Source organism: Amblyomma maculatum, chromosome 6 (assembly GCF_055883805.1).
Source record: "Amblyomma maculatum isolate TAMU_Amacu chromosome 6, ASM5588380v1, whole genome shotgun sequence".
Taxonomy (NCBI): Eukaryota; Metazoa; Arthropoda; class Arachnida; order Ixodida; family Ixodidae; genus Amblyomma; species Amblyomma maculatum.
In genome coordinates this window covers 36,638,084-36,656,161 of record NC_139349.1, presented here as the reverse complement: position 1 = coordinate 36,656,161, position 18,078 = coordinate 36,638,084, and the positions used below count along the sequence as shown (strand labels likewise).

Genomic DNA, 18,078 nt, shown 5'->3' with positions numbered 1-18,078 from the left:
TATGTGAGAACTATGAGTTTGTAGTTAAATAAATGTAAAAAACAGGTCAATGGAAAACCGTGCGCTAATTCCCAATTTCTGAACAATACAAACAGAGAAAGTTAAGCGTGCTATTGATAATAAATCCTGTTTACTTAGAGTTTTCACACAATGAAACTTACCATCAGTGGAACCACAGGTAACCACTTAGCAGCATCGCTCATATGTCCACTTTTGGCTAGGACTCGCGCATGATAGAAGAATGAGTCAAGTATGGTTTGATGTGGGGAGAGATCAGATATCATTTGTTCACTGTATTCCAAGACCACTTTTCTAGCATTTTGAAAGTTGCAGGTTGCACTTGGTAATCTGCAACTAAACAGATGATTGCGGAAAAGGCCTTACCGCCTCATCAACATTGCTGTGAAAGTGTCGTGTAATGAAGGTCCGAGATAACCTGAGCTACTATTAAGGAAAGAAGAGCTTGCAAAATTGTATTGCGGTTTCTGAGCCATGCGCTCTGTATATGGCTCAGTAGACTTACGTTTTTCTGGAAGGTACTTTAAGTTTCTGGGAAACCACGAACCTTTTCTTGGAAGCTTTAAAAGCACGAGCCCTAGTTGCAAACTCTCATTTACGTAATATCAGATCTCGACTTCACATTATAATAAGCGAAATTTATTGCGGCTTCGAGGACGCGTGGGGACAGTGTCTTCACTGGACTGGCGAGGCATGGCGCTGTTTGGCGGCAACGTGTTCCTGGCGGGCCGCGAACGCTGCCAGGTACGGCTGCAGCGGATTCTGGTGCGCGGTGGCCAGTCGTGGGAACCGCCCCCACGACGCCGGCGGCGCCTGCAGGGTCAGGCAGGGACACAGCGGCTCGGGCTTGGCCACGCTGGACGCACAACCAGAACCACTGACGCCACAGCGGGACACGCTACAAGTAAAGTGCCGACACGCAGCCGTCAGTTTCACACTCCGCTGGTTATACACTGCATCGTCGAGTTATACAGAACATGGTAAATGTATAAAATATTTTGGCATAGGTTTTAAAAAAAAGGTGTATCTACGCGAGTTAGACTCCACAGTGAAGACAAACCTGCATTTGTCAAACACGCTAGTTTCCGCCCTAACTAACAAAATATCAAGCGGAGGTTTAGCTTGGCTGAGCGCGGATATACACGCAGAAGCAATACGTAGCCCTCCTTTATATCTAGGTATGTTTAGCTCAGTATTTAATTATATGTCATAAGCTTTTATTACAATGAAGGTGGATATTTAGGGCATTTAGCTCAACGTTTTCAGCGGAGATGAAGACGATAAGCACAACATCCGAAGCGCGGCGTCAAATTAACGTGAAGGAAATGCCTTTTGATGCTATCTTTAATGTTTTTTTTTTTTTTTTTTCATCTTTTCCTTCTTTGAGAAGAACGTTTTCAATTGAATCCGGGGCATTGCGCCATTATTCCCAATATGGTGGCCGGTTCTCAGCGAATTCAGCTATCATAGGGCTTGTTCCAGCTTTGTACCCAACATTTTGCTCACTGTGTTCTGTTTTTAACGTCTTAAACTCCTCCACTCCCGGAGCCATGAGCTTACCCTTGCTACTGGGAGCTACAAATACTTGCAATTTCCTTGGAATGTACAGTCTTGCAGCTCGTCTGCAGCTTGCAGACAATTTGGTCTCCATGGCATTATTGCGCAGTAGAATTCCTCGCCTGAATCTTTATGCTGTTCGTGGTTCATGCCGTCGATTGTTTCTGTTCTATGCAATGAGGTTGAAACTGCAGATCATTACATCCTCTCCTTCTGAAGGTATGCTCCCCAGAGGAAAAAATTATTTGGAAATTTCTCTTTCTCGATCAGGATAGGCGGACAAGATTTGCTGTCTGCCTCTCCTGTGCTCCAACCGTCAATGGGCAAGCATGCTTGAAGGACACTGTGTGCGTTACTTTGTCGGCATGATATTTCAACTGGAAGATTTCTTTATTAGCGGTTCACTACATTATTCATACTGTCAGAATGTATTGCCCTGAATATATTTTTTCTGTCCCCCCCCCCCCCTCCACCCCCCCCCCCCCCTTCGTTTCAAACTTTTCTCGGAAACTTTTTCCTGTTACACTGATTCCACATTCATAATTTAAAGAGAGGTACAACCTAAATCATGGCGAATAAACTATTGCGTGTATCTGCACTGTGGTATATAAATAGAACATCAACATTAAAAAGAAGAAAATTTAAAACAGAGGAGGACCGACAGTTAGGCACGAAAAAAAAAGCGAGCTATCAAATTTGTTAATCCGGCACCTGCTTGGCTCCTGAAAATTCAACCCTTAAGCGCAATAACAATTTTTAACCGTGTTACATCAGTGAAATGTGGCTGACAGTTGTTGTGTAAATGTTGGCCCAATGTTTAGGGGAATATCCCAAGGGGGAGTAGATTTGTAATAAGAAAGTAATTACTCATTGTCGTCCATCGAAGTGCAGCCATACGGCTACAAAAAAAAAAAGCTATGCTTTCTCAGAAACTTCATACTCAAAGAAAAATTCGCCTCCGGGTATCGAACTCGCGGGACCACCGCATTGCCGGGGCAGTCGCTCTACCAACTGAGCTAACCAGAATTTTTGTTTCTTTATTGCCTGTTTTGAGTTCACATCAATTCAAAAAAGATCCACAATAATGGTAAAACTCGCAACAACCAGACTTCGGCTGTCGCGAAAGGTTTAAAATTTCTTGAGGACAGCCAGTTCATCGAGCACACTGATCCAGTCAGGTGGATCAGAAAGCACCCGGTACGTTTCTCTAAGGAGCAGCACACTCTCGATAAAGTTCTCGTCAAATGCCAAAACTCGATGATGATGTTAAAACGCGTCTAGAACGACCCATAAGTTTGACAGAAATAGAAAGTGCGATAGACGAGCTTCCAATGGGAAAGTCGCCAGGACCTGACGGGCTTGGCGCTGCTTTCTACAAAGCATTTAAAGATTACTGAGCTAACCAGGATGGTCAACAGGAAATATGGTAAGGCGAGAGCGAATTGATCAATAACTCGAACAATTACCGGCGTTGGTCGAATATTTGGGAGAATCCCCCAAGGTGGAGTAGATTTGTAATAAGGGAATAATCAATGACACCTAACGAAGTGCAGCCATATGATTGCAAAGGAAAGCTATTCAGCTTTCTCAGAAGCTTCGAAGTTAAAGAGAAATTTGTCTTGGTCCGGGGGTCGAACCTGAGACCACCGCCTTTCAGGGCAGTCTCTCTACCAACTCATATAACCAGAGGACGGTCAGCAGATTAGATAGTTCCGGGCCTGGACGAATTATTCTTTAACTACGAAGTTTGAGAAAGCTGTATAGCCTTCCTGTGTAGCCGTATGCCTGCGCTTCGTTGGATGTCCCCGAGTAATTAATCACTTATTGTGTAAATGTTGCATGTTGATGCAGTAACGAAAAAAAGGCAGCAGACAAGAGCGAGGTAATGCAGTGGTTCAACGTAGTGGCCACTGGTCAGTTTTGCTTGTCTTTGCCTCACCTTGGCAGCTAATCTTCCTTTTTCTTTAAGTGTCTTCTTAAACAACGCTTCACAACCATCTGGGTGGCATCCAAGAATGTGGATTGAAAACCATGTGCATTAAAAGTTTGTGCATATTCTGCAGCTCCACAGTGACCAATGGACTTATAGAAATTTGAAAATATACCGCGATACGCAGCACACTGCAACTTTCTTCTTAACAGCAATATTTCGTAATAAACTAAGGCTCGCTGCAGCGAGCCTTAGGCTTTGGGAGAATTTCCACTAGAGAGAGCAGTTCCCTGCAGGTATTTTGCCGGCTTATGATCCTAGAGTGCAGCATAATCAGTATAAGCCTATGCGGAAATTAGAATAGAAATGCAGTTTTCTTTACCCTGATAAGACTATGAGACAGCACATTATCAACGGTTGCTATTGCAAAACCGATGAGAGGTCAAACCAGGCGTTTGACTGTTCCCGTTCAATGGACGCCGACTGTCCCGAGCCCATTCGTGTTACCTCGAAGAAAGACGGTGCTTCGTTTTGATTTTAGACATTTACTGCGAACGAACTTCGATTCGTAGTCGACTACACACTCGCGATAAAGAACTAATTTTTAAGCAAATGTTTAAAATCCAAGCATGCTCGTGTAATGCAAATCATAGTACTAGCTTTTCGAGTTTGGAAGGAGGCATCATTAGGAGGGATCAAAACGTTATACCGAGCCGGTGGCAAATGAACTCCTAGGATTGAGTTTTCCATAGTCCGGCGCCCCTTCGATAACTTTCTATAGAAAGTGCAGGTTTGCTATCCTACTCACGTCCCAATGGCACACCGTTCGGGCTGCTGCGTGCTGGCGTCCGGAATAGTTGGCTGCACTCGGTGATGCTGTTGCTGCTGGTGTGGTGCCATCACCCCGACAGCAGCCGAAGGCGGGGGCCTCAAAGGCAGCGGGGCCCAGATGGTGTCAGTCCTGCGCAGCAGCACCTGAGGCGGAGGCTGCAGGCCCCGCTGTTGCTTCCGCCACTTGGCGCGCCTGTTCTGGAACCACACCTACGACGACACAGTGCGTAGAATACGCTTGGACATGCAGCCAAAAACGAAGTAATGATTGTAGTAAGGTTGAAAGATGGGCGAGTTGAATCTGGTTCATTTTGTAGGTAGCGCGAAAAACGAGGACCAAGAGAAGAAGGACACCAACACGAGCGCTTCTTCACAACTAAACTTTTTATTGAAAAACACGGAATAAATACCCATCTCACGAAACAAAACACAAGAAATAAAAAGGGATAGCATCAAGTATAGAAAAAGTGTAGGGCATGGTAAAGCTTGTGGGGGTGCTTACTAAGATAAGATGCAAAAACAAAATCAAAAGAGCCTCATAGTCACGAAAGCAAACAAAAGTTACCAAAAAAGATGAAGGAAGCGACGGGAGAGATTAGTTCCATGTGTGGTCTAGATATGCCAGTTCTTTTTGTGTTAGAGCAATCGACGGTGCGCTTATGCATGTACTCCCTTGTCTTGATATGTAAAAAGCCTCCGTGATTTCACGCTGAAGTCGTTCCTTATGAGTTGACAATCATTCTGCTTCCTCATAAAGGGGCCTACATTTTTTCTTGCACACCGGCATACACTCCGGCTTAGAGTCCGGCTTACAATCTTGACATCCCTGGCAGTGGTCAACCAAATGAAAGGACTTTGACCCTGATAGCGATTTTTCGTATTCCTTTAGCCGTACATTTACACAACGTTCCGTCTTTCCTATGTAAGTCTTTCCACAGGAAACTGGCAGCTCATATACCACCCCCGTTTTGCAAGGATCTTTTGTTATTTTTGTTTTGTCACTTCTGAATCGCCATCATTCCTCCTTCTAAGCCACATACTTTCTTGAGCTCGTTTGGAGCGGAAAGGATAACCTTTACACCATAGCGCCTGGCCACGTTGTTGAGATTGTGTGAAAGTCGATGCTTGTATGGCATCACCATCTTTTTTTTTTTTTTGCCTTATCTTCAGATGCCTTTTTTGGTGCGTTACCTTTTACCCAGCGGATAAGTTTATCACATGCGAACCTGATAGCGCTGAAGGGAGAGCAGCCGTGCTCATCAGAACAGCAGTGCAGGCTGCTGGAAATTGAATCTTCTGATCCAGAAGTCGTCGCATCGTACAAGGCCGGACGGCAGCGTGAAAACGAGGCGAGAAAGGCTAAGCGGGTGGCTGAGACGCCCGAAGAACGAGAGGAACGTCTCGCGAAGAGACGGTATCAAGTCCAAGTACTGTATAGCCAAAATTAAAATGGCAGCCACCTACTGTACCTATCATCGGGTCACCTTCACAAGCATAAAATGATGAATAAACATGTGCCTTGCACACTGGAAACTGTATCTCTTACTGTACTGTATAGTATCACTGCACAAATACACAAGCAACCCGGGGCCTAACGGTTGCTTTCGCTATGTGTATCCTGGCCTAGCTTAGTTGAGCCACCAGCAATTTTTTGTTCGAAGTATCAAGCGGCCATCGGCATACTGCTCTCACCTGCACCCTGGCCTCTGAGAGGCTGATCCTCCTGGAGAGTTGCTCTCGTAGGTAGAAACTCGGGTAGTGGGTGCGCTGGAAAAGTGCCTCCAGCTCGTTCAGCTGCGGCGCCGTGAACGTGGTCCGGTTGCGCCTCTGCAAGTGCACCCGCAGCTATACACGGGAGGCGCAGAAAAGAGGAAGAAAGAGTGGTAAAAACAAAAAAAAATACGCTTCGAACTTAGTTCTCTGGTTCCGCGTTGTTCCTGAAGGAAGGCGTGCTATCTACAGCCTGTAGCTTTTTTAAGCGCCAATTCTCTGACACTGTGAGGGAGTACCTAAATAAAATCGACGCTCTCAGACATAGCAGAACATTTACTGGAACACGTTTATCAACAGTTCGGAACCTTCAAGACTATGCTTAACCTCAACTAAGTGACTCCGCCAATTTAATTAACAAGCAGCAGTTATTAATTAAGAATATCAATCACGGCGCTCGTAACGTTATAAATTCGTGGACTCTGTTCACAACCTTCCAAGTTAGAGGTTAAAACACACTGGAAAACTTACAGTAAAGAAATGCTGAAGAACAATTTGCCGTGGCTAATAGATCTCCTTAATAAAATTGGCATCATTATGGAAAATATGAGACCTTAAGAATATAATACTTTGTTGAGCACGTGTACTTCAGACCGATTTTGTAATGCACATGTGTTCTGACATAACTTTTTCATGACATAGCTTAAATATATCTGGATAATTGTTTTTCCACTACAGGCAACCTGTGTCCAAGCGCAGTTCCATTACCTTTGTGGTATAACTGTATCTGGAAGTGACACAATATATATTTGCATATTGTGCTTCGCGCTTCCACGCGTTAAGGGGCTCGAGGACCTCTCAAGCTGTAGTACTGCCGCTTATATATCGGCCTCCTCCATTATGTAAAATGGAAATCCATAAGAGAAACAAAGAAACTATGACTGGGTGGGCAAACGGAAGTGAATGCACGAAGCGTAGTGATACTTTCAGATGTCATATTTCACGTGTTATCCTATGTCCATTTATCGTTTTCCATTAAACGTTTACGGGAAGAAATAAGGCATAAGCCTCCTCCCATCGGAATTACGCCGTCAGCAATTGTTGCTCTCGTATTTGTGCATCCTGTCGATGCTCTTTCATAGACCTGAGAGAGGGTGGATTGTTGATTGTTGAGGAGTTGTCACCGTGAAAAAGTCACTAATTCCGCATCTTCACTTAAGTTCCGTTCATCTGCTTCAAGCAAAAATACGCTTCATCGCGTGGTAGCTCCAACTGTGGCTTCTAAATATTGAGCACGCGAATACAGCCACACTTTATTACTTTCGATGTTATAGGTCACGATCAGCAGTCGAAACGACAATTTCGATACTCGGAGATGTCCTAGGCGGCTATTGACGCGGAGAGTAACGCTATGAGGTTGGTAGAGATTGCACGCGTGGCCATCACTAAAGGAGCTTGACTGAAAGTGTAGTACACGATGATCCTAATGTCCATGTCTCAAATTCTTTAGTGGCAGTTTCTTTTTTTAACACGCGTTTCCATCGATATAGCACGATGACAAGATGACCGTTTTAATCTCCCACAACTTGTCTGCTCACCTGTCTTCGGCTCGCCACCATCAGGGAATCAATCAGCGAATCTCGTGCGCTGGCCATGATTATATCTGGCACCAGAAAGAAAAAAAGTTAGTTAATATAATTTTCTTAACGCCACAGGTAGTAATCTCGCATGCTCGACATCGCTGTCCACAGCAAGGAGGCGAGTTTGGCAGTTGCAGCGATCTTTGACCTTCTGATAAGTAATTACAGGATTCATTGACTAAAATATGCATGCACACTAAAAAAAATTATAATAACTCTTACAGCATACATTAGAAGCTGAATTTCAGGTGGTAACAAACCAGGAATTGGCAATACGCATGTTTTCATTTCGTTCGCAGCAAAACACCAGCTTTATTTGCGGGGGTGTAGCAAATAATGTATTTTAAAAATTACAGCTTTACCATTATGAAGCAATGTGCGTCTCACTATTCTGCAGGTTATTAAAGCAGCAACGAAGGTTCATTGTTCACATGGTGCGAGATCACTTGCTTCTTCCGCAGCACAGGCTTCTAAGCTAAAGCAAAAGCTGGTTAGCTCAGCATGCGCTCTAATAGGTAACAGAAATCTCAGCACTAGACTTTGAAAAGTTTGTCAGCCCTCACTATATGCTACACGGAAGGCCATTGTTGTTGCGTCGCTACAGCGTAACCTGACCCCTTCTTTTTTCTTAATAATTTCGTTAAAACGTATTTCACAGGTCTAGAAAAGGCGGTTGCACAGTGTTTACATAGGTTGCAAAGGCTTGTCGCAGCCTCTCGTCACATATTAAGGCGAACGGCTTTAATGGCTCATGATCGCGGCCATGACCCTGTCCGTCCGGCTACGAGAAGCGTCACACTTCTAGGCAAAATTCCGCGGGATACCGCGAGATTGTGACGTCATCACACATAATATCATGACGTGAGGGAGATAGTTAAAAATAAAAAAATCCCGCCTCCCCAGGGAATTGAACATCCATGCCTTGGAACTCCAGCCGAGCGTTTTAACCAACTGCGCCCCGTCCGGGATATTTTTTTAATCATTTTTGCTTTTAAGGCTCTAGGATGCAATATAACAATACACTGCAATATAATACTATACAATCATTAAACGCACATCATAATTCTCCGTGTCTACCGTGAGGATGATAGTAACGATGACAATGAAGCTGCAATTAGGGATAATGACATCGAGGTCATTAGCAACGACAATGACGATGCATTTAGTTGATAATGATAATGAGAGCAAACCAACAGCAACGCTTATGCTTTCGCATTTCTGCAGTGTAGATTCTACAGTGCTCTCAGTTCTTTTTTTCCCAAACCTGGATTCTTTAGCAATTATTTCTCTGAATATGACTTCACAAAGTTACCACGTGTTATTGTGGTCCTTCATTCCTACTCATGATTTACACACGCGAGTCATTTGTAATTACAGGAGACGTAACGTTTGCAAGCATTTTCGTGCATCAAACATTCCTTCCTCACCAGGCGACTGCGAAAAAGGATAAGTTTGCTATCAGAAATTTGAAAAACAAGTCTGCAATACGTAGGCATGCCAAAATCGGCATTTCAAAATGTTGATTTTTTTTTTTAACGGTATATTACAATGAAAGCTGCCGGTGTACATATACTCTTTTAATTATGTCATGCTCAGTTGTCAGCCGAAGTAGCTATCTATATTTTAGATTTTACACATAAAACTTAAACTGACTCTAAAACTGGCCAATAAATATTTCGAATGTATTTTAGAATCAAGAAATTTATCGAAGTCTCAATACAGCAATGACTCCGAGAACTAAACGACAATCTCAGAAAAAAGCATCTGCAATAACTTGTCATTTCCTTCTTTAGCCTCACCAAATAATGCGCTTCTTCAAAGATATACTGCCTTATAATGCATATTTAGACCTTCCGGTGGAGATGTCTTTCAGTTCGTAAAGATTAGGAATAAAAATTGTTCCACGAGCACTATGCAGTTTTCACCACCATATTCTGGCTGCTGCGGCGCTGAAATTTGTTGAACATTTGATCCCGGAACGCCGAGGCTGCCTGAAGAGAGGAAGTCAAAGGGAACTCCAACACTCACCTGTTTCCGCGCGGAGATGTGATTTTCGAACCGCGCCAACTTCCAATCGCACGGTGCACTCCGCGCCATACCGTAAACGTCCCACCTGAGCCGACTCCGCCCACCAGTCAATCGACAGCCAATGGGAAGGCAGCGCGCCTCACCTTTCAAATTAGGCTAAGCGGTTTTGGTCTCGGGTTGCGCGGGGGAGTCCCCCTTTTACTGGAAGGCCGCTTCAAAGGTAACCCCTCATCCCATTGCTTTGATTAGAGATCCGCGCTACGTTGTGCCCGGTGCTTTCGCTGCAGTACCTGGACGGACCTTTTTATTCTTATCTCTCTCTCCCAACCTGCTTTTTTTTTTTTTTCAGTTTTTCATCCTGCTGTATCTTCTCCTGCATGAAAGACACTATTTTGCTACCTGAGCTTTCAGCATGGCAACACAGATAAATTTCGCAGAACTAAACGAATGCTGAGTGCTACTGACGAAGAATACACAGAGATGTATCGGATCAAGCCAGGAATGTAATCCAAAAGAATATCGCCAGTGAGGGCATTGAGAGATGAAAAGCTGGTTACCTTTCTTCTTTCTGTCCTCCTAGATGACGATATCGCGTTACAGAGGCTGTTTTCACAATAAGCTAATCACGAGATGCATTGTGTTTGGGTCGGATTTCCGTCCGCAGCCTAGTTCTTTGAAGTGTCGAATCTCATGTGGAGTGAATAAGACACCTGCCTTTCTGTTGTTAATTTTGTTTGCTTTACTGAGAAATGTACCGTGTCGTAAGAGTAAAAGAACTTGTTAAGGATGATTCTCTTTTCCCTGGCAAGGGCGGTAAAAAAATCATCATTTATGCCGCTTAATCAAGAGCGTAGCTAGTGTCGTAATAAATTTGTTTTGTTTGTTTTTCACGTTTGTTATTTTGCGCAGAGCATAAACTATATGTATGTTCGTTTCTTTTTTTTTTTTTTTGCCAACTAAAAAGGACGTTTGGGTGGTAAGCCTAAATTACTTGATTAAAGAATGCGCACACTCGGCGCCTTAAATTGCAATGCTATCAGCGATATTGTGTAAACGAGGAGCCTCGCAGTTATGTCCGAGGCAGGGCTCAGTTTTTTAGCTAGCGCACTTCTTTATTCCACGCCTCTGGACGTCGTCGTCTTCAGTCATTGTTACATTAGCCCCCATTTCGGGAAGCCTCGAGCAAATGCCAAATGAAATTGGGGGAAAGAATAGTGGTCACTGGGACCTAGCATTAAAAAAAAGGCTTCAAGCGGGCCATGTGGACCACTTCAGAACGCTTGGGACGTCCGGGCTTTGGTTCTTCATGAGGAATGACTTCATAGTTCAATATTATTGGCGTTCGTTTCAATACCACGTTCTTGGGCCACAGGAACAAAGATAGCATGGCGTTGCCAAAGCCTGATACCAAACGAAGCATAATGCCCTAATTTCACTAAATAAAAATAATAAATATGAAATTACAAAGAAATCTTGTTCATTTTTGAATCGGTAAAGCAATATTATGAGCGTAGAACAATACATATACTTAAAAAAGAAATCATGGCTTCATATTGCTCCTATTATTTAGAGCCATAAACTGTTGCTGATGCATATTCGACATTTCTACTAAAGTGTGATGATGACAATGCACCTGATAATCGAACATCAGTGATAGCAATATTTCACTGGACACAGTGTTTTCAGCCCAAAAGAATACTTTTACCCTTCATTCTGCAGTGGGCTTTTCTGAACAGCTTCATGTTTGCTAGCTTCTTCAAAATAGCGTTTACATGTTCATGACAAAGTTGCGTCTGGCATTAAAAGCGCCTTTATGTACTTGTTATTTCTTGTCATTCAGCCATTAGTCCGGTGCATCATGACTATAGGAGCGTTAAAAGTAAATTTTTACATTACAGCAGCAAAAGCTGTACTCTACCTTCGCCCACCTGTATACCAGAGTAAGCGGACACTTTCTATAGAATCATTATCTGCATATACAGTCCGCCACGTTTTTAGCCTTTTCACTGTAGTATCCAACGTGCGAACCTGCAGTGGCCTGTTACAAAATTAAGTAGGAAAACAGCCGAGAATAGGCATATCCACGCTTGGTTTGTATTGTTTTCATACCATTCTGCCACTCGGTTGTGTTACAGAGCACTTCAAGTCGTTTATTCGAAACTGCCGCGATACTGCTAAAAAAAAAAAAGAAAAAAAAGAAAACGTGGCCGCTTCTGCCTTAATCTCATGATCTCATGTTCCTTGTGGCTCATGGCGTAATAGTGTTATGACACGGATTGCAGCTCTTCAAATTTGGTGCAACTCTGTGTCAGGTTAATTTATCAACATGTCGTTGCATTACTCGTGACTTCAAGTACGCATCATGGCAACGTGTCATGTTGATTGCCCCGAGAATATTCACGCTACGACTGATATCACAGTAACTTCACGAGCGCTCTACATCAAAGAAGGCACAAAAATGAATACACAATTTTGTACTTAATACCACAAGGAGTTGCTGAATATCCGTTAAGTAGTGGTAATCTTGAGGGAATTTCTTTCTTTTTTGTTCAACAAGAGCTCAGAAGTCATGTTACAGATTACTACTGTGAAGCCTAGATGAAGCATGCTCACTCGCAAAAATAAAACGCAAACTGCTATACGCTGCCTCATGTGAATATATACGTGACTTCCTGCCCCACCCTTTCGAAAAAGTGTCTTTGATCATCATATGCGACGCGCAGGCTCATCACGAGAACAGTAGCCAGTTGGCTAGACCATTTGCCATTTGGTGCCTTGAGACAGAGGGGTGTTGCGGCCACATAAGGGCAGTTTGTAATTCGACGTAAAGATCTCCCGCGGCCTGGTGGCATCGCGTTATCCAATAGTGGCCCTCTATACTTTTAGTGGCGCTTCACCACCGACGTGATAGGCAGCTTCGGCGCACTCAGACCGTATACTGGCAGTGGCTCGAAGCATGTACCTATTGTGCACCAGGCCAAAACTACCTAGGCTACCAGGCGTGCCTGAACCTCCCACCTAGGATGCATCGCACCCACCTCCCCGAAACGGCTTCGCCGCAGCTCGTACATAGAAAGATTTAGCATACAACTGACATACTAGCATAGACGTATACCGGTTTACAGGACCAATCCTACGCATGCGCTGTAGTCCCACCTTGCCATGAGTATTTGCAACTGCGTATGCAGGGTGGGCTTCCGCTCCGAATACGCAGTGGCATGATACGATTATAGTTTTAAAAAGTAAAGCCGAAACGTTTGGTCTCATCTGTGGTGTCCGCGTCATCAAAATCGTGTAACCATATAGTAATCAACAGCTTCGATGAACATAATAAACACCTCAAAAAACCTGGTTGCCTGGATGATGTTATGTTATTGGGCTGTAACAAAATAGCCAAAAAGCTTAAAACTTCAGTTTTGGTGCCTAGTTCAGAAAAAGGAAAGGAAAGAAAGAAGTGTGTCGTTCTCCCTTATGTACACCTCCGTTTATACGTTCTTCAAAATGTGACAAAAAAGATATGACATAGGACTTATTTTCCCTGTACCCAAGGAACATAAAAGTGTTTGTGCTATTTTGGAAAAAAAAGTTAGGGAGATGAAGTAATCGAAAACAACATTTGCAAAGAATGGTTCTATGGTGTAGAAAGAGAAGAAATATCTCTATGTGCAAAATGTGGTTAAAATGGAGTATTTAGTTAAATAATTAGAGCCAGAAAGGTGAATTCAACGTCTAAAAAGCCATGAGTGTCGATATAGTGTGCAGACGACAGAATATCCACGGGCGTCGAAATTTTCCAAGATACGTAAAAATTGTGCAAAAACATTGCAAAGCTTTAATGTCAGGTCACGTCATCGCGTTACAACATCAAAACAATCAGTCAAGAGTAAAAAAGGGAAAAAAAGTAAAAGAGAAAAACGAATAAATACAGTAAAAAAGAAACACACAACCGAAAAAGAATAAGTACGAAAAGTAAAGAAGAATAAAAAGATTAAAAAAAGAGAAAGGTCCAAAAATAATCAATTGAGTGAAAAAATGGCAAATTAGTGCAAAGAGTCGCAGGAAAGGCTTTTGCCTTACCCCGCTTACGAAAAATCTAAATGCCTCCAATGAATTTTTGCGATGTATTGTACAGGAACGATTGACCCGCTAAGCATGTCAAATTACCATACTACACCATAGCATTTGTCAGCGCTAAAGTATGTAACGTCGTGCCATTCAGCATTAGGTCCACCTTGAACTTTGCATCTGCTATAAAAAAAAAAAAAAACACATGCTATCAGACCAGTACACCTCCCCCAACTATTTAAATGTTTGTATGTATGTTGGAGCCGTAATCATCTGTCTAGATATATATTTTACTTCATGATAGTGAGGTAACACGCCTTGATTCCACGTAGCAACACGTGCTTTTGGTTCATGCAGGTGCTGATAAGTTGGCCACTTTTTCATAAAATGTGTTGCTTTCGTAGAATAAACTTTCAGTTCTGAGTAGTGCTTTTTCTGCGGTTCTTCTGCTGCTGTCTGTCTTTAGCGCTGTTCGCCCTTCGATATGTTTCACCAACTCAGCCGTTGGGCACACGTGTTAGAACTTCTCTGCTCTGCTAAATTGCTAAATCTCTCTAATTTCACGACAGGTGACATGCCGGAAGGTGCTATCCCGCACTGCCCTCCATCGACGCTGTTACGTTGTATGAAGGCGAGAGGGCGAATTTCGTCTGGTGCAACGTCACCAACCGGTCGTCTCGGACCGCTACCGCCAATCGCGACCCCGCCGAGAACGCCGGATTATAAATGGCCTTTAGTTGGCGCCTGGCTGAAGAGTGTGACAGTGTGCACGTAGCTGAACCGTGGCTGGTCGTTTCCTTCTCTATCTCCGTTCGCTATCACCGTGGCTGATGGCGTTACTGAAAGAATGAAAAACGACACTAAACATTATAAAATGGTACACATCTCTCAAAGCGCCTGTACTGCTTGTAAAGCTTGCTTTTTTTGCATACACAGTAATATTGTGGCAAAGCACCCTTTTATGTGAAACGTGTGCTCTTTAGACAAGAATACAATATCGTTCAAAACACGCGAACATTGTCATTTGAGACTGCGTAAAACTAGGCATGCTTAGCTGCTCTCCTAATATGGCTATACAAAGACTGTATCAACTAAATAAATTATTTTAATAGGCCACAGCGTTCTTCAAACTCAAATTTATTTATTTCTGCCTTGTAAAGATAGGAATATTAGAGGTGCAGAAGAATTTGTCTGGTGGCTTTCTACAAAGCAGATAATGATAATGAGAGCAATCGTGATGCACCGTGTGCACCAGCATCGCTTAGGCATTTGCATTTCTGCATTGCAAATTCCACAGTGCTCTCAGTTCCTTTTTTCCCAAATCTGGATTTTTTCGCAATTATTTATCTGAATATCACTTTACAAAGTTACCACGTGTTATCGTGGTCCTTCATTCCTGCTCAAGATTTACACACGCAAGCCTTTTGCAATTAAAGGTGATGTAACGTTTGCAAGCATTTTCGTGCATCGAACATTCCTTCCTCACCAGGCGATTGCGCAAAAGGATAAGTTTGCTATCAGAAATATGAAAACCAAGTCTGCAAAACGTAGGCATGCAAAATCGAATTTCAAAATGTTGATTTTTTTTAACGGCATATTACGAAAGCTGCCGAAGTACATATAACCTTCTAATTATGTCACGCTCAGTTGTCAGCCGAAGTAGCTATCTATGTTTTAGATTTTACACATGAAACTTGCACTGACTAAAACTGGCCAACAAATATTACGAATGTATTTTAGAATCAAGAAATTTATCGATGTCTCAATATAGCAATGACCCCGAGAACTAAACGACAATCTCAGAAAAAAGCATCTGCAATAACTTGTCATTTACTTCTTTAGCCTCAACAAATAATGCGCTTCTTCAAAGATATAGTGCCTTATCATGCATATTTAGACCTTCCGGTGGACCTGTCTTTCAGTTTGTAAAGATTAGGAATAAAAATTGTTCCGCGCGCACTATGCACTTTTCACCACCATATTCTGGCTGCTGTGGCGCTGACATCTATTGAACATTTGATTCCAGAACACCGAAGCCGCCTGCAGAGATTAGGTCAAAGCGAACTCCAGCACTCCCCTGCTTGGGCTACCGTGTAAGAACATCGCTGCTCTGCTAAATTGTAAAATCTCTCTAATTTCACGACAAGTGACATGCCGGAAGGTGCTATCCCGCCCTGCCCTCCATCGACGCTGTTGCGTTGTAGGGATGGGAGAGGGCGATTTTTGCCTGGCGCAACGTCGCTAACCGGTTGTCTCGGACCGCTACCGCCAATCGCGGCCACGCCGAGAACGCAGAATTATAAATGCGCCTTTAGTTTGCGCGTGGCTGAAGAGCGTAGCCATGTACACGTAGCTGAACCGTGGCTGGCCATTTCCTTCTCTATCTCCGTTCGCTATCACCGTGGCTGACGGCGTTAGTGAAAGAATGAAAAACGGCACTAAAGATTATAAAATGACACCCCATCTCTCAATGCACCTGTGCTGCCTGTAAAGCTAGCTTTTTTGCAAACAGACTAATATTGAGGCAAAGCACCCTCTAATGTGAAACATGCGCTCGTTAGACAAGAATACAATATCGTTCAAAACACGCGAACTTCGTCATTTGAGACTGCGTAAAACTAGGCATGTTTAGCTGCTCTACTAATATGGCTATACGAAGACTGTATCAACTGAATAAATTAATTTATTAGGCCAGAACGTTGTTCAAATTCAAATGTATTTATTTCTGCCTTGTAACGGTTGGTTGGTTCACAGGAAGGGAAAGGTGCAGTATCTGTCACACTTGCTCTGTGGACACCTGAACCGCGCCGTAAGGGAAGGGATGAGGGTGGGATTGGAAGTGGAAAGAGAGAAAGGGGAGCCGTAGTGGAGAGCTACGGAGTAATTTCGACCACCTGGGGATCTTTAACATGCGCTGATATCGCACAGCACACGGATGCCTCTTCTCTTCGTTTCGCCTCCATCGAAACGCAGCCGCCGAGGTCGGGTTCGAACCCGGATATTGCGGACAGTTGTCGGGCGTCTTACCACTGCACCACCCCGGCGGGGCTCTACCTTGTAAAGATGGGAATATTGGAGGTGCAGAAGAATTTGTCAGATGACTTTCTACAAAGCTGATAATAATAATGAGACCAATCGTGATGCACCGTGTGCACCAGCAATGCTTAGGCATTCGCATTTCTGCAGTGTAAATTCCACAGTGCTCTCAGTTCTTTTTTTCCAATTATTTCTCTGAATATGACTTCACAAAGTTGTCACGTGTTATTGTGGTCCTTCATTCCTGCTCAAGATTTGCACACGCGAGTCATTTGTAATTACAGGTGACGTAATATTTGCACGCATTTTCGTGCATCAAACATTCCTTCCCCACCAGGCGATTTGCGCAAAAGGATAAGTTTGCTTTCAGAGATTTGAAAAACAAGTCTGCAAAACGTAGGCATGCCAAAATCGGTATTTCAAAATGTTGATGTTTTTTTTTTAATGGCATATTAGAACGAAAGCGTCTGAAGTACATATACTCATCTAATTATGTCATGCTCAGTTGTCAGCCGAAGTAGCTATATATATTTTAGATTTTACACATAAAGCTTGCACTGACTCTAAAACTGACCAATAAATGTTTCGAATGTATTTTAGAATCAAGAAATTTATCGAAGTCTCAATATAGCAATGACTCCGAGAACTAAACGACAATCTCAGAAAAAAACATCTGCAATAACTTGTCATTTCCTTCTTTACCGTCACCAAATAATGCGCTTCTTCAAAGATATACTGCCTTTCATGCATATTTAGACCTTCCGGTGGACCTGACTTTCAGTTTGTAAAGATTTGGAATAAAAATTCTTCCGCGCGCACTATGCTCCTTTCACCACCATATTCTGGCTGCTGTGGTGGTGACATTTGTTGAACATTTGATTCCAGAGCGCCGAAGCCGCCTGCAGAGAGAAAGCCAAAGGGAACTCCAACACTCATCTGTTTGGGCTACCGTGTTAGAACATCGCTGCTCTACTAAATTGCTAAATTTATCTAATTTCATGAGAGGTGACATGCCGGAAGGTGCTATACCGCAGTTCCCTCTATCGACGCTGTTGCATTGTAGGGAGGGGAGAGGGTGAAGTTTGTCTGGCGCAACGTCGCCAACCGGTTGTCTCGGACCACTATCGCCAATCGCGACCCCGCCGGGAACGCAGGATTATAAATGCGCCTTTTATTTGCTCGTGGCTGAGGAGTGTGGCCGTGTGTACGTAGCTGAACAGTGGCTGATTGTTTCCTTCTCTATCTCCGTTCGCTATCACCGTG

At 43.3% G+C, this 18,078-nt stretch overlaps 1 protein-coding gene across 1 annotated transcript in view; it reads right to left on the bottom strand.

Annotated features, from left to right (window-relative positions):
- Window positions 1–646: 646 nt before the first annotated feature.
- The window catches only part of LOC146185523 (uncharacterized), a 91,092-nt gene continuing 73,660 nt past the window's right edge, over window positions 647–18,078 (bottom strand). Inside the window, exons 3-6 of the mRNA XM_084605547.1 lie at window positions 7,645–7,709; window positions 6,029–6,181; window positions 4,314–4,546; window positions 647–916 (exon numbers count right to left, since the gene is read on the bottom strand). Of these exons, the coding sequence (XP_084461673.1) occupies window positions 694–916; window positions 4,314–4,546; window positions 6,029–6,181; window positions 7,645–7,701 (666 nt within the window). The 5' untranslated portion in view covers window positions 7,702–7,709 and the 3' untranslated portion in view covers window positions 647–693. The remainder of the gene's footprint in view (window positions 917–4,313; window positions 4,547–6,028; window positions 6,182–7,644; window positions 7,710–18,078) is intronic.